Source organism: Cygnus atratus, chromosome 5 (genome assembly GCF_013377495.2).
Source record: "Cygnus atratus isolate AKBS03 ecotype Queensland, Australia chromosome 5, CAtr_DNAZoo_HiC_assembly, whole genome shotgun sequence".
Lineage (NCBI taxonomy): Eukaryota > Metazoa > Chordata > Aves > Anseriformes > Anatidae > Cygnus > Cygnus atratus.
The window spans coordinates 28,123,074-28,140,206 of NC_066366.1; the positions used below are offsets into that span (position 1 = coordinate 28,123,074).

Below are 17,133 nucleotides of genomic sequence, written 5' to 3' on the forward strand. Positions count from 1 at the left end.
ACAGATTTCTGTATGTGGGGAAGCATCACTGTGAAGGACCTGCATTTGGCTTGCGGTGTTAGGTGAATCATATAGCTCACCTTCAGAACATGGACCATTTGGGAGTGACTCTGGGTTCAGGTGTTATGCAGATCGGGAGGGCCAGGAAGAGAGGACAGAATGATTTCAAGGTCTGATGTCTATGTTCTGGTTGTAGTTCCAGCTGGGTTTCCTCTGGATTTACTGCAGGATGTTTGAAAAAGTGGCTCCTTGTTAATCTCAGGCAGCCTCCATGATTGATGACCTTAATGATTGACCTCCCTTAATCGTAAAAAGAGGACGTTGGTGTTTCTGCTTAATTTGTGTGTATTTCCTGCTTTATTATTGTAATAATGATTTATTGTCATAAATGATGGATGTTTTATAACCTATTAGCCTATTTTGGAGGTTGAAGCTGGGTGCTGTGGTATGTGAATGAACTTCTTCCCAGTGACGTTCTGCTGCTAAAAGGTTACATTCAAACCCAAACATAACATGATAATAAAACGACAGCATATGGTTGCTGTATGATCCCTTAATTTAATGAAAATAGGCAGCTTGAGTTCGAGCAGATTTAGCGTGCTCCACGTGGGGAAGTTCATCCAATCTGGATTCTGCTTGTCTCCTCAATCAGTATACTAAGCAGTAAAAATAAAGGAGCGTTCAGAGAAGAGCAGTTCAAGTGATCATAACGCTGTACAGAAAGATGGGTGAAGAAATGGTAGAAATAGGAGACAGCAGATGCTACTACAGGATAAGCATCCATGATTCTTTGGGAGTAATCTGAACCATTTTGGTACCTGGCAGGGGAGCTGTTGTTTCAGGCTGGTGCAAGGACATGTAACAGAGTCTCATGGGCACATCTGAGTATCAAGAAGTAGTTTCTGAGCGTGAAATCTGTTAGGCCAGCTGTTCCCACATGGTTTCTGTTTGTGCCTCTGTTTCTGGTGGTGAACTCACTCCAGCCGAGCTTGCGACCCTAAATACTAACACATACAATCGAATCTCTGTCAGGCTTGTGACCCCACTCTGTGCTGCTGTGACCCTGCTGGAGGTTATGACCCCGGGTTTGGGAACTGCTGGGATAGCCTGCCAGATAGTCCTGCTGGGGAAGTGGTGATGTGCCCTATCCAGGCCAGGATCATCACAACAAATGCCTTCAGATCTCACAGTAATTTGTAGGCCCCTGCCACCAGTTGGGGAGTATAGCCTATTAGAGCTGACATGTCACTTTGGTACATCAGGAACATCTTGGAGATCAAAAGGTCATAGTCCTCCCACGCTGCTACAGCCTTTCTTCATGGACTCGCCTCCTCGCCTTGCTTCCCCGGCAGTTGGATGGCAGCGGGCCCCAGCTCCCTGGCAGCGTGGCTGCCTCATCCGTAAGCGTTGACTGTGTACCCGCTGCAGCTTCAGCCCTGCTGCCTCCCGGCCCTGCTGCTGCTCCCAAGTCACCCTTTCCAAAACACTTCTCCCTGAATGCTCCTTGTCTTAATGCAGGGATTGATGACTGTGGCTCTCTTTGCTGAAATGATTAAAAGCTATATTCAAAGTAATTAAAAGCTATATAGGGTAATGCTCGTGGAGGCAGGCAAAGCCTTTCCCTCTTTTTGTGAAAATATAATTGTTATTCATATGCCTGTAGATGCAAGCGCAATCTTCCAGATGTGGGATGCTGATGGAGAAATAAACAGAAGGTGGCCTCATGGGGATGCTGCCGTGGTCTACAAAACTAAGTGATTTGATAAGCCCTGCAAGTAGCCTTTTTTAGTGTAAAATGGAAAGTAAAAGATGCCATAGTTGAAGATTTTTGTGCTTTGTTATACTGTGATCTAAAATGGAGTTTAGAAACACCAACAAAAACAGATTTCAAATTTGTTTTTAAAATGCACTACTTGCCGTAATGTAAAATAGTAACATTTTAATAGCTAACTGACTTGATAGTCCAAGGCCAGTGACTTCATCTTACACAGTCATGGAAGTTAGGCTGTGGCATCACCGCATGATCTTGCATGGGAAGGAGCCATATGCATAGGATCATTTATTTTGACTTTTTCTTTTTTGTATCTAGACCCTGGAAAATGGCAATGAGTGTAGGAAGGAGAGGGGAGGAGATGGTGCAGAAAAATTACTTATTTGGATAAAAAAAAACATATTGCATAAAATTAGCCTCAATTTACTCTGTACAAGTCTTGAGTTTGAGCTCTGTGTAGAGCGCTTTGTTTAGAGATGTTGTAGGACTGGTTTGCTGTCAGGCAGGTGCACAGAGAGCACTCAAGTGAAAATGAGAACAGAAAAGTCAAGTTGTGGAGCTCGTAATCCACAGTGCCACTCAAAGAAACAGTCAGCAAATCATATGGAAATTAATTAAATCAGAAAATACGCTGGTTACTGTACACAATTCTCTCGTATGAAAAAATTGCTTTAAACTTTGTATCTGTAACTTGATAATCCCTTAAAAACTAATTACATGTCAGAAAATGGAGCATAAAGTCTCCTCCATCTGTCCAGGTTTGGATATGGCGCACAAAGGAGCATATCCAATTTATAGTACCTCTTAGGTAATCAGATTAATATCTCTTGAGCTGAATTTACCCTTTTGATACCGAGTCTTTCACATGCCGTGTTTCACATATCACATTCTGTTGAAGCTCTGTGGCCTTTCAGTAATTTCCTTGAAATCTATATGTTGTATGTCTGCGCTCTTTTGAGCTTTTTTTGGGACATGCATCAATTAGATGTGTTTCTGGCACTCTCTTAATGGCATAGTTTCCCTAGAGTCAAAAACTGCTCCAAAAACTGAGATCATTTGTTTAATTTAAAAGCAGAGGGGAATGGAACTACAATTTCAAGCTTCAACAACTGTCTCTGTAGCTTTGAAGAAAAAAGCTAATAAACATGATGTCTTGCACACAAAATAAATAAATTCTTGTTTTCTTCCTAAAATATCTGATTTCATCCAATTTATTGCTTCCCTTTCTTATCTTTTAATTTTAATTCCTATTTTTAGATGGTAAATTTTCAATTTCTTGTTATTTTTTTTTTTGTTGGTTTTGCTTAGCAAACCAGTCAGATGGATTTTGTCATCTGCTTTTAAGGAGGAACTGTAAATGATGCAGGATGGGTCTTAATTAAAATCACTGATAATCAGTCTGAATCCAGAATTGCGTTTTAAGTGGTTGCAGTTTTTGGCTGTACGATACTCTGCAAATATGTACTGTATAGGAATTGGCTGCTGTTTTTTTCAAACACATTGAGAGTAGAAGTACGTAAATTCCCATTTTTTAACAGATCTATCCAATAGTATCCATTCTCTGTCTCAAATACCTCTTAGCCTGCATCTGCATTAGTATTTGGATTGAGATCACTAGCATAGCTTTGAAGCAAGTCCTTTATCATCTTTACTTGCTGCAGGTTGGTTCGTTACGTGGTTTTCAACTCTTTTGGTCTCCTGACCCTTTTGTGCAAAATTATTCCCTAAAGGAGACTTGCTTTTCAAGCAAGTGTGTTTTTTTATTTATTTTCATGTAAGGTAAGTCAGGCAATACAGCCCTCGTCTGAAGACCAGTAGGAAGGATTAGTAGGGAGCTGTAATGCCCATTGCCTGGCTGTGGTAAGCTGCAGCTACCAGGCTCAGGTAACGCGTGACAATGAGAAACAAGATCAATTTCAGCAGGAGAAGTGTTCATGTCTTCACTGTGCAGTTAAGAGGCTAGTCTGCACTGAACCCTGAGGTGCCATGTCCTTCACTGTTACTGTTGTTTGTGCTACTAAGTATGGCATTCAGCCTGCTAGGGGCCTGCAGTGACCACTTGCCCAGTATACCCAACTCCTGTGCCCAGTCATCTCTAGCATCCGCTGCTGAAGGATCGTTTGTAAGTCTGGTTGTTGTGTTTTTTTCTTGCTGTTCCCTCTGTCTTTTTTTTTTGGTTTTGGTGTCTTTTTTTTTTTAACTGATAATATTGATGGTCTCCTTAAAGAGTTGAAAACAGTGGCTGTCTGTTAACTAATGTTCTTAAATTGCTGGTAGAAAACTGCTACCCACTGAAGGGCACTGACTAAAAAGATGGAGGTGTTTGAAACTTCAGAGATCGCTTCAGAGAGTAAATCTTCTCCTGTTAGCATTCAGTAGGAATGAAAGACAAGAATGAAGTTTCAGATAAAGTTCAGTGCGTACAAACTAACATTGTGTCATTCAGTATCTGAATCTTAAGAGGAAACGTTCATGGTGGATTCAAGTTAAATGCCAAAAACCTCATGATCCTTGGAATCCCCGGTTTGGTCTAATGCCAGTTCAACCAGAATAACACAAACTGTCAAAGGCTCTGGTCACGTTCTTTTCCTCTGGGTTAGCATGAGGTAACTGAACAGCATGGGATCAACACGTGAAGTCCTTTATAGCCGTTGAGTTCATTGTCTTGGCTTATGGTCAACAGCTGCCCAGCTCTCCCTTTCCTGAGGGTGCATCTGCTTCTTAGTCACTGCCGTGACAGCAGTGTGTTACGGTCATGGGAGCTAGCATGAAATGAGCCGCTCGGATCCCGAGGTTCCGGCAGCAGATGAGTCGCAGAGAGGTCACCACAGGCTAATCTTCCTGGTATTTACCATGCACCCTATAGATGTATCCTGAGATGTACCTGCCTTTTCTTAAAGTGAGATGTCTTCTGTCTAGATGGGAAAATCCTATGGGTGAGGGGAGGCTCTATCACTGTCATGCAATTCTGGCTGTGTAAAGGAGCTGGAAAACTTATTTTAGTTAGCTGGGGCTTTCCCTTAGGTAAGGATATCTTGCTTTCCTTAGGAGTTATGAAAAGGTATTTGTGACCAGCAGGCTGCATAGTAACCATGAGCAAGTCAAATGGCACATAGTTTAGTAGCCCAGTGCATGCAATTAGGGTGATTTCAAGATTATTATAGTTGCAGCCCAGGATTTGAGTGTTGTTCTTTTGCATCAGTATTTATGGGGGTAGAAATTCACTTGCAGTTTGGTGTAGTGGAGTAGTGAATCAGGTGCGTTTCAAGCAAATAAATAAATTGCTCTGTCTATAAAAGAGTGGATTTTCATCAAGCTTCAGCATGATAAAGTATTTCCTATTTTGTTTGTGCTGAAAATTTTTGCAATAACAGTGGTTTCAATGAAAAAAAGATTTCGTCAAGTAACATGTTTAGTGGAGATGTTTGGTCTGATAAAATATATATCTTGAAGATGTGAGGAGAGTAGGCTGAGGTTCGTGATCATAACCAGAGACATGCTACACAAACTAACATATGAGTTATTCTTTCTCTCTCTCTCCAGTTTTGCTCCCTCCCAATCCCAGAAACGTTGTTTTGTGAGGTCTTCCTTTTGCTCTACCAGTGAAGAACAAAACAAAATAGTTTACCTGCCCTACTTCTTACATCTGTATGAAATTCTGTGATGTTTGCATTGCATTTTGCACAGGTACTTGTGGTAGTGGTGTATCATGTTCTAATCTCTCTTTTTAACAATTGCCTGCCAGTGGTATCCTTGCACGTAGCAGTGAGCAATCCCTGCACTCAATAGTGCCATTGAAAATGTTTGAGAGCTTACTGCACAGTTTTGGCAGTTTAATTGCTAATGATGTGTTTTTGCTTCAAAATTAATAGCTGTTTCTGGTTATGATAAAGTTGTTTTAAACCTGCAAGATGTTTAAACTGAATTTGTTGCTTCCTCTTTGCAGTGTGGTTTCCTTCTTTGGCACCATCAGTACGTTGTGGTCCTGGGTGTTGGTGAGGTGACATGCCCTATTTACACTCTTTTGGAAAAGACTGCATCACAGGCTCTTGAAACTCTATGGGGTTTTCTCAGTTCAGATACTCAGATCTGACTACCTGTAACCACTCGATTACTTGTTTTGAACGTGAAAGGGGTCTTTCTAAGCTTCGTTCCATCTCCATGGCCACAATTCCATATTGTTCGTATGACTGAGGCAATCGTGTTCTTTTCAATACACAGACTTTTCAAAAAATAAAGCAAAGCCTAAGATAACAGTCTATGTAATTAAAAAAAAAAAAAAAAAAAGGCAAGAGGCAAAATTATTTTACCTCTTGATCTTGTAGCATCTTTCAGTGCCATGACTGGTGGCCTTTTGTGATATAATCTTCAGTAGCCTGGTGTGACCTCACAGCTGTCTCAGCTTTGAGCAGGAGGTAGGACTAGAGACCTCTTGAGACAACTTGAAATATCCTGCAAGCCTGTGATGCTGCTATTTTGTCCGATTTTTACTTGGTCTTTCTTACCATCATTTTCTGTATATCCTCCTCTTTGTTGTGCCACATTTGTTATATCTGTTTATTAACCTATATGCAAGGTTACGTATTTTGATGACTCTCTAATATGTATCTTATTTCTTAACTGAGGGCTCTTATGAAAGACAATCTTATTCTTTTAATCTCTAATTCCTTAATCATAAATCCATCTACTTTATTGATGTTGTGTGTTGATGGTTTGAAGATTCTTTTCTGCCATCTCAGGTGAATAAATATTTCTTAAATTTTAAGAAGGAACAGTCCTATCTGAAGGCAGAAGGGAAAAAAAATAGTCTCTTCTTGAGCCCTCTGTGTGATGTGAGATTGTTTTGAACAGTACTTGAAGAAAATCTGCTTTTTCCAAAAATCTGAACTCAGTAGATAGGATGGTTCTATTCCTCCTGAAATGAGCAATTATTTTTTTTTAATGGAAAAACTACTTTTATTGGTGTGCCTTAACCAGTGATTAATAGCATGCACACAGACGTAGGACATCCTGAATTTTGGCCTAATGAGAACCCTGCCCTGCCAAATCTCTTGCAGTACACATCCTCCCATAACTCACAGTCTACTTTTCTCCTCTCTTATTAATCCCAGGATAATATTAAACTACCAGTAAGTCATAGCCCTCAAATGTTGACATTCCTTGAAAAAGTAACTGGTTATAACGTCAGTGATGGTCTTACCGTAACTAACCAGATGTAACCAAGGCGCATTTAAAAAGAGTTTTAAATCCCACCTGACGGTCAACATGAACGTTTTCCTAACGCCTAATATAGGTTAGATGAAAAGAATTTTGGTGCTTCCTGGAAGTTTTGTATTGACACAAATAGCTATGCATCTACTTGCATTGGTAGTTAGGAAAATATTTGCTAAAAACAGACTACTACATAGATTTTAGCGTTATTGGAAGGCACCAAGCCGAAAGATACTGTAAGCCATAGTTGTCTTCCTCTTCTCCTTGGACCACTAAACACAAGTGGTAATAGCATAAGCTGTTTTACTGATTTAACATCGTGTTTCAGCTTTGGCCTGGAAATTTCACTACCAAGCTCAATCAGAATGGAGGCTCAGGTTCCCATTTAGCCTTTTGCTGAATCTCTAAAGCTGTTGGGAAAGTCATTGGTGATGTAGATAGCAATTCCGCTACACATTGCAGTAAATAGGCAAATTCATTTCGCATCAGACCATAAACAACTGTCTGCTGGTGATGACATTTGGCTACTACTGACCTGTAATGGATCCAAACCAGTGACCAAAAGGTAAAATGTAATTTCTCCTAGAGTCAATCAGTCTCTTGACTTGGGCTGAACTAGTGAAACAGCAGTGAAAAAGCTGTATCTTATTGCACTGTCTATGAGCCAAAGACTGAGTCAGAAACTCCATGTAACTACAGTTGATAGATGGTTGGATGGTTTGGGCTTTTTTTTTGAGCTTTGATGTACTTGGGTAGAAAAAACTTGAAGAGAGCCGCTGCCAAAAGCTGGCAGAGGGGCCTAAATTTCTGACCATCTTTTACTAACAGTTCCCAGTTGTAGTTCTAGACTTAAGGCCCTGTGTATGATAGGAGCATGTGTCAGTGGTTATGCTTGTACTGAGCTATTTTGTTACTTTTAATTGGAGTTATTTCCCTGTTAGTTAAGAAGGAATGTGTATATAAACAAGGGCTTTTGCTCCTTAGCCAGACTGTTCTCCCAGCAGTCTTGCTGATAGGATAATCCAGTGTCTATGGAGTTAGTCAGCGACGATGTCGGGGAACCTGATTCTGGCACCTCTAAATAAATCCTGGAGGACACAGGTTGCTGATAAGGGGAAATCATACTGTTTACACTATTGTGCTTGTGCAACCAAAGTTGCAAAAGGAAACACATGAAAGATAATGTAGTGTAGTTTTTAAAGTATATTTGTCCTTTGGCCTTTACAGATAAATATCTGATGTACTGGAGGTGGACGTGGTAAGTCCATGTTCTGTGAAACTCCTGACTATGACTTTGGTTCCAGGATGTAATTTGTTCCCACAAAATGAAATCTGTCCTGAAGATGACGGTAAATGCTTGTTACTAAAAGCAATTAATAGAATGGGTGTGTATATTTCCCAGACTATCAGAATTAGGTAAAATATTAAGTGCATAAAAGAATGCTGGGATGCTAGGGACACTTTTAAATACCAGCAGCAGCAGCTAGTGACTTTTTAAAGATTTCACTTGTGAATTTAGTGCTGTGGAATGGTGCCAAATTAGTTCCATTGATGCGATGGTTTCCCAGGCAATTCTCAATATGGGCAGTGGGACTGAAGGCTTTTCCCCTTTTGTCTCAACAGCATGCTTGCACACAACTTTTATGGGACATCTTCATGGCTTATTGGGTTATTCCATTTATCTCCTTGTCTGATTTTTAGCTCCTTTTTAAAGATTAGACATACTTCCGTGTTGTTCTGCTACACCCAAATAAAGGCAATGTAAATGAGAGGAAAGAATGCGAGTTTGTGCATTCAACTTAAGAAACTGTCTTAAACGATGATTTGGAGATTATCCTGGGTTGGGAAAGTAGTTGAAACTTCCTCAGCAGAAGCAGTCTTTGCTAATCAGCTCTGGCAAAGAGCCTCTTAATGTGATCCTGATACACTTTAGCAGGATTGCCACGTAGAGAAAAGGAATGCTGTTTAACAGTCCTGGTACAGTAATAAACTTCTTTCGGAATTTGTGTCCATTTCTGATCCTCAAACTTTGAGGATGATATGGAAATACTGGACAAGAGTTCAGAAGAGGGCCACAAAAAACAACAACAACAACAAAACAAACAAAAAAACAGTCCTTGTCGTAGAATGGCTTTCCAGGGTGAGGCTTCAGGAGATCAGTGGGAAAGTAAGACTGTAGAGGTCTTTATGCTTGGAATTGCTATTTAACTATTCAGTCTTCTCTGTTGTGCAGGCAAGCGTCTAGGAATGTGCAGTGACTGGAAGAGGTAGCAGTAAACTTCGGCCTTAGAAGACATCATGCTAGCAGTATGGTTGAGTGAACTTTGGGACGGCACATGCGTGACGCTATTGCTTGAAATATTTGAGACTATCTAAAACATTTGTATAAAACAATCTTTAACCCAGCTTCTTGCAGTGCAGATGTAGATGTTGCAGGGCAGGGTGGATGTTCACTGGAAACTTCTGGCTGTACATACTGCTATGATTTTACAGTAAGGGAAAATGAGATTGGAAAATGAAAGGCCAACTAAATGCGGTCCATTTGCTACATGTCATAGGTGAAGGGACAAAACTGTTTTTGCACTGTAATCCTTGGGTTTTGGCAGAGCCTTGTTAGAATCTGGTGGAGAAGTGTGTCTGTGGAAGAAATTAAGACCTGAAGTCATCCTGAGGCATGAGAGAATATGCATACTTTATTGTTAGTGACATGCAGTTTTATGATTTTTTTTTCTAGCAGGTTTCAAGGAAAATTCTTCTTTCACTTTTGGTAGGTATTATGCCTAACTTAGGCATACTCACTCATAGCTTGTATGTATAGTGTTAGTTTCTGCATGGCAGTGACATGTAAGCTTGGTGGGGTGCACAACCAAGACTTGTGTATCTGTGCTTTCTTTTGAAATGCGTCCTCGCAGAACTTCTGGGATTTTAAGAACAGTGATGCATGGATACAAATTACAGTTCCAGACATATAAAGCAGAGCTCTCATAGAATTAGTTTTGTACTCTGTTGTGGAAGAGCTTAACTTCCCTCTTAGTGACTCTACAGGAGGATGTTTTCATAGCCTCTCTCTGGATGCAGCTTTTCCTGGCCACATGCTGCTCAGTCCTCTGGGTTTTTTGTGGAGATGAAAAGTATAGCAAAGCTCATCTGAGCTGTGGCCAGTAATATTTACCATCCCCTCCTTCCCCCCCGTAAAAAAGGCACTTATTCACTCAGACACCAGACAGCTCAGGAAGGTTTGCATACTTTGCACCGTGCTGGATACAGAGGGCTTGGATGAAGAATACAAGTCAGATTTGAAAGATGTGGACTAAAGTGTGACTGCTGCATATTCCCATGGGGAATATTTGAATCGTTAAACTGGTTGCTGTCAGTGTCATTATGCAAGTTGTTCACCTGTCATACATACGCATCATAAACGTGTCCAAAATAATACCTGCCTCCAGCCAAATGGGATTTCTGAATTGTACTGAGGTCATCAATGATTTCCACAGCAATCAGTAAATGTGTTAGCTGTTGCTCTCCGTTTCTATCTGGTTTGGTGGACCTAGATCTCTGGTACAAAAAGCACTGACCTAATACAGAAGGAGGTCTTAGCCAGATTAGCTACTTATCTTAACTGAGATCTTATTCCATTCTGGTTATATAACTGTCAAGAGCCCCTTTTTTGAGTAAACCCCACTCTCCTGTTGTGGCCTGTGAACGTAGGCATATTTTAAAAGATCATTTATCTTGAGCAGGGGCAGAATTGAGACGGAACAAAGTGGAACGGTGAAAGTAGAATGGCACTGTCTCCAAAGTCTTTAAATGTTGGTGTTGTAAATGGGTTATATGTGGCAGTTTCGCTATAGCCTGGTGAGGACGGAAGATGGGGAAGAGAAGAAGTCATAATATTAAAATTCTAACTGTAAGCAGGGTGTTTATATACTTCATAATATGACAGTAAATATTATGTGACTAATAAGCATGGACCAGCATCTCACAACAGTCTCGAGAGTCAGTTTCTGGAGAAGGAGAACAACAAAGAATGAGTCGTCTGGGTTTTCCTACAGAAGTCTCCAGATTTTCTTTTCCTTTGCAGAAATGATAACCTCTGTGAGTACCTCAACAATTAGAGTAGCGATGATGAAAACTGCTGCTGTAATCATGGCACTTGAAATACACTCTTGAAATATTTATCAGCGTGCAAGTCTGTGATGACCCAGTGGGGCTGACTGGCAGCCTGGAGCTAGCAGGGACTGAGCTGGCAGTCTGGAGGGTGATCTTCAGAGGGAAAAAAAGGGATTCATCTTTAACATAGTGAAGTATCGAGCTTCTGATGAGCAAATGAGAGGATAAACATATCAGTGAGACAGAAACAGTGTTTCTGGAAATTACTGTGTAGGTCGGTCTGTCCCAATGGGCTGCAGTGTAACTACACTGTAAACCAGTAGCATAAAGAAGTGACAGCAGCTGAGGTAGTTATGTGCTCTGAAGACAGTAGGTCCCCAGCTTGTTAAGGTTTAGAACTGCAGGACTGGATGAAAAACTTCTAGTTGAAGAACATGGCCCAAATGCACAAACATGTTTCATAACAGATAAACCCTGTTTTACAGCTATAAATAAATGTGTTGTGAGACAATTCACAAATTGACGTATTCCTGAGAGTTTTCATTTGGGAGTTGTGTTTGGTTACTTGAAAGTAGACCTTTAAGTTGATTTCTGGATGGAGACTTTAAAAGACGTTGGAGGTGTGTAATAGAAATGGATATAATCTCCCATATTATGTCATGTCACGTTAGGACATGGAACATTTTATACATGGAACCAGCACTAAAGGCAGCAGAAATGAATCTTGAATCCTCCTTGCCAGCTGAAGTAGTCAGGATCTCACTTGGCAGTCTGTGGCTCATATAATGACTTTTGGAAAGACTGTTTACAGAAGTGGAACCTTTTAAAATGAAGAACTGAAGTCATTAAATCAAAGTATGGCAAGCATAAACCACAGGAGAGACCTTCTGGATTTATCTTTCCTTTGGGTGACAAAATTTCATGTGTTTTAGATTAATGAGATGGAGCCTAAGGGAAGGTACAAACGAGAGGAGAAAATTTTTGAAGTTGGTTCACCTGGTTCCCTTTTGAGAAAGCACATCTCAATTCCTTATGGTCTCTGCACAAGTGTTTATACAATGACTTGTGTAAGAACAGCTTCCTTTAAAATGTTCTGTTCTGTGAATGGAGATGTCTGCGGGGCGGGGAGCAGGAAATTCTTATCATTGAACATTATCGAATTGTGTTTCTTTGTTCAATAAGTACCTTACAATAAAAGATTAAGTTTATTCATCAGGAGGAAGTGAACGATCACAGATGAGAAGAGGTGAAGGGATTCTTTTCCCTCATTTCAAGAGGAGCAGGGTACAGCACTTCTTTCATGACATGTCCAAACTACGGTGCTTGGAAGTGGGGTTCAGATTAAAAGTAATCTTTTACTGTGATTTTTATGCCTTCAGAGAGATGTTATCAGCTTTGCAAATGGCATGTTCTTGCTGCATCTGGCAAGAAGGCAGGAAAGTCAGTAAACCGTGGCTGTCACTTGTGTCTTACTCTAAATTAGTGTCTCATTTTGATTTGGTTTCCTGCTCTCTGTCAAAACTCTCTTGTGTAACTTCAGTTCCTCTCAAAATAACTGTCTCTCCTGAGTATCTTGTGGTGAAATGGTGGTTTCAACTTCCCTTTGGCTGAGTTCCAACATAAGGGATAATGGATCTTTATTTTCTCTTTGGTTGCTGCTCTCCCTGCTCATCTTTATCATCTTTTATTACTGAAATTGCAGAAAGTGGATTTCTTTTCCAGTGCATGCAATGGTCTCCTGCAGTTGTTTCATGTCAGGGAGGATGCTTTCAAATGTTCAGTTACTAGCATGGCAGTGCTACAGACTGCAGACAGTGTAAGTGCTGGCCAGTCCTATTACTTGTTTCGTCGTTGTTTATTTTTGATGGGGCTGTAAACAATTCCGTATAGACAGACATCATCATTCTTGTCCTGGGGGATTTTGCTACAGTCAAGCAGTTAAAGTTGCAGAGGGCAAAGCTGTGCACCACACAGAATACTGCATGTATATACTGTCAGAGAGAATCTATATAGAGAACAGGAGAAGAAGGACTTTCAAAGGGACATGGGAGAGGAGAGGAAGGCTGTGACGTAAGTTAGAAGATGGGAGAAGGTCATGTATACAGAGTATGATCATCTATCAGATGAACAGATGAAACTAGCAGTCATGTGCTACTCTGGGAATTAAGAAAAAGTTGGATTGATAGAAAGTTGCAAAGTTCTCCAGATTCTGAAAGATGGTGTGAAGGAGCTTGCACTGGATTTAGTAGTGGAGAGAAAACTGCTGAATTCAAAGGGGAGGGAGTGAGTGATGAGCATGAAGTTTATTCCAGCAGAGAAATGTTACATGAGTGGGAAAGGACAACAAGGATACATTTGAGAGCTGAAAAGGATCGTGTTTTATGTTAAAAGCAAAAAAAATTTTTTATTCTTTCCACCTCACCTTCACATGGAGAATGAACCTTCAGCCAGAGTTCTGGATCCAAGCAGCCTTGGTGCTAGAGAAATCAGTGATGATAGTATTTTAATGTTTTGACCCTTCTTAGGGTGTTTTCTTCTAATTTGAAAGCTTCCTTACCAATCCTTTGCTAGATGATACTCCTGCAGATAAACGTGTGATTTTCAGTTGACAAATCTGGACTCATCAGACATTTGTTAAGGCCAAAATGTTGTGAGTGGATGAATCTGCCTGAGTTAGCTGTCAGATTCAGCAGCTAAAGCCCCAGCAATCCTTTATGTTGATACAGGTTCAGAAAACATCTGCCAGGAAATTTCATATATTAGATGCTGTTTTTCAAATAGAGGAGCATCTCCATGTAGTAGCCAACTTCTGGTATGCCTTCAGCTCTTGATGTTTTATCCTAACACATCCCAACATCCCACAAAAAGGACAACATAAAGTGAAGGATTGCATATCTAAATGGCAGCTTGACAAAGGCGAGAGATTTCATGGTTTCTCCAAAACTCATGCTTAGTATAGTAGTTTCTCTAAATATGGATTTTTCATGTGTGTCCTGGACTGCTGGGGAAGGAAAAGGGGGAGAAAAAAAAGTTGGGGGTGGGGGGGAGAGTTATTTAGTAAAATTAAAGCAAAACTCCCAGCTAACATTTGATTTGTAAAGCCCTTTTACTTAGCTGTTGTAGCTGTTCTAAAAAACTTTTAAATCCCATTTCCGTCGTTGCCTAAATTAAGCTTCTTCAAAAGACAGGAGTATCAAGTTCTAATGCACAGTTTCCTTTCAGAAAACGTTCTCAGAGTGGTGAATGTCTGAAACAGCTGGAGCTTTCACATTCCACATTTCATGTGTAAACATGCAGATGTTTCAGGATATACTAGAAGATGTGTGTATGTGTGTGTGTATGCATGTACATGGATTTATTGATGACTACATACTCACAATTCTTTTACAACTGATATGTCTAGGCAAAGCAGAGGAATGGCCATTCCCTTTATGTTTTTCTAGGGAGATGTTTTGCTTATCAGATCTTTTTTCCCCTACTAGTGAAGTACTCTACTTTGGGAAATCACAGACTGGTCTTTGGTCAAGCATTCATTAAAGAAATTTAAAAAAAAAAAACAAGTCTTTAAAGCAAGAAGCTGGTATCAGTGGCTTTTTAGGTGTGTTTAATTAGGGCAGGATTTGAAGATGGAGACACTAGACATAGTTATGACAATTTCGGATGTGTGAGTATTGGCAACATGGAAATTTTGATCAATTGTTCACATGTTCTTTAGCCTAACACCTCAGCCTGTTCACATCTTGACTGTAGTAACAAAAGTATAGCAACTTTAGAGTTGGAGACATAACACTCAAATAATGCATAATACACAAAAATTTGACTAAAACTTTTTTTGTACATGCAGACTGTTGTTTTGTTGGATTATAAATACTTACAATGGCAGTCCTTCTGCCACTTTACACTGTGTAATATTTGCATAGATATATTAGCTTGCACAAACATCACCCATTTTCTTCCTGATTTCAGTATTTTCATCTCTTTTCTGTTCACTTTTTTTTTTAATCCTTAAATCTGTTAATTACAGAGAACATATAAATACAGGTTATTTCTCTTTAAACACAATGGTCTGAAACCATAGACCCCAGATGATGGGGAACATTTTTATTCTTTGCTAGTATAACAGATGCAACATGTCCAGTTTCCAAACGCACCATGTCATCTTCAAATAGATAATTTATCTATTCTCTTAGGGTGCTGTTTCAGCATTGAATGTTAGCAATGTTTAAAAACAGCTTCTTTGCTGAAAAGACAAACCAACAAAAGTGACTAACCTTTAGGCAGCTAAACTTCAGTTTTGAAATAAGTCAATATCGTATTGTGCAAAATTGCTGGAAGTTTTCTGTCTAACTTAGATATGGTATTGAGTTTTTATGAGAGGTGATGAGGTCAAACCTCCAAATAATAATGTTTGCTATATAATGTCCTCATAGGTATATTTGTTGGAGTGCCAAGAAGTCAGAGGGTAAAAATATCGGAGTTTGTAAATACGGGCTTTGTGAGCACGGGCATTGGATTTCTCTCTGCAGAACTTCTCTCTGACTCTGCTTGGCATCTCATCAAATACAAAATCAGCCCGATATTACATTAATCCTGAGAAATAAAAGAGCAAAGTTTCCATTATACTGGAGTTGTTATACATTATAATTTTTTCTTTTTTTTCCTTTCAGTTTAAGAATTTCAAATTAGCTAATAAAATAGTCCAAATTCTTCTGAGAACTTAAAGGATAATTTAAAATGCTGACAGTCAGATGCTGATAATGACTCTGGTGCTGCTTGCAATTAACCCGTAATGATTGTAGATTCTGTACCCAAGCCAGGGTTGTTGTGTGAGGGGAAAAATGAGACAAAGCCCATTAAGGTCTCGAAAAGTTAAAAAGTGACTTCTGAAATATACATGGTCTTCTGAGCACAGAGGGCAGAAAAGTCAGCAGAAAAGAATATATATATTGTGAACTGGAAAGAAATCGGTGCCTTTGAAATCATATCCCTTGCTTTGCCCTAACTCTGGCTGCAGCTTTTAGCTTCCACCACATGTTTACATTGGAATCTCTCTTTGTGCATATAGAGTTTGTTCTCTTATGAAATTATGTCTCAGGGGAAGGATAATTTAAAGCCATTTCCATTTGTTATGTCTGCACCGAACTAGGCTATTAGGGGCTGTTAATGCTGGATAAACTCAAAACCTACAACTACCTTCATCTGTGGATTATAGAATCTGTCCAACAAATTGCATGCTGATATTACCAGCGTAAGGAGCTATGTGTGGGCCGTTTCCAATTGTAGCCAGTGCTGGGGTCATTTTATATTGTGGCCAACATCAGAGTTGTGCTGCTAATCACAGATGTGCATCTGACTTTGCTTTAGGAAGACTGAATTTATAAAGGTTAAGTCTGGTGGTAGTCAATGTAATTTTAGGTTTCTTAGGTTAGGAGCCCTTGCTGGACAGCCTTTGAGAAAACTTGGACTGCGTTTTCTGTAATTCAAGACCTAGGATAATCTTATTTTGTCTAAAAAAAAAGCTAATTATAAGTTCAAGCACAGCAGTAAGCCAGGGACAAGTTGTAAGCTGTGCTTCAAGAGTAGCCACAGACAGCACTGGAAGTTGGAGGCACATTGCTAAACTGAAGTTTTTCTGTCTATGCTTTGGCATAAGAATGATCATGTAAAAGTGTAACATTTGCTTATTTTAGCTATGAATTACCATTCCTTCATTGCTTCGGACAACAGCTTAATGAATGGTATGGCTGGGAGCCAAGAATCAACCTATTCATCTGTATCTGCTCCTCATTCACTCTCTGACCAAGGGCTTCTATTGTAGTGGTAAGCCTGATTGACCACATTTATGCTGGGATCCAAGACCCAGGGGCCAGTGGTACCCTGTTTGAAAAACACGCATTCCTGTCTGTGAGTGTGTAGTCTTAGCCAGTTGTAGCATTATTCTTATCAAGACTGGTAAGTTCAGATACCAGTTATCTGCTGTTTATAATTACAGGATCCATTCAAGAGATTTATATATTTGTTGCAGATGAATGCTTTTATAA

At 39.8% G+C, this 17,133-nt stretch overlaps 1 protein-coding gene across 13 annotated transcripts in view; it reads left to right on the forward strand.

Moving 5' to 3' along the window:
- RAD51B (RAD51 paralog B) overlaps nt 1-17,133 on the forward strand; it is a 379,242-nt gene that overhangs the window by 179,492 nt on the left and 182,617 nt on the right. For 5 of the 13 annotated variants that reach the window (XR_007708436.1, XM_035540074.2, XM_050711368.1 and 2 more), the window contains exon 9: nt 5,718-5,766. The exons of the other annotated variants lie outside the window; for them this stretch is intronic. Coding sequence is in view for 4 of the 5 variants with exons in the window: in XM_035540074.2 (XP_035395967.1) it covers nt 5,718-5,766 (49 nt within the window). In the remaining variant the exon portion in view is untranslated. The remainder of the gene's footprint in view (nt 1-5,717; nt 5,767-17,133) is intronic. 13 annotated transcript variants of the gene reach the window in all.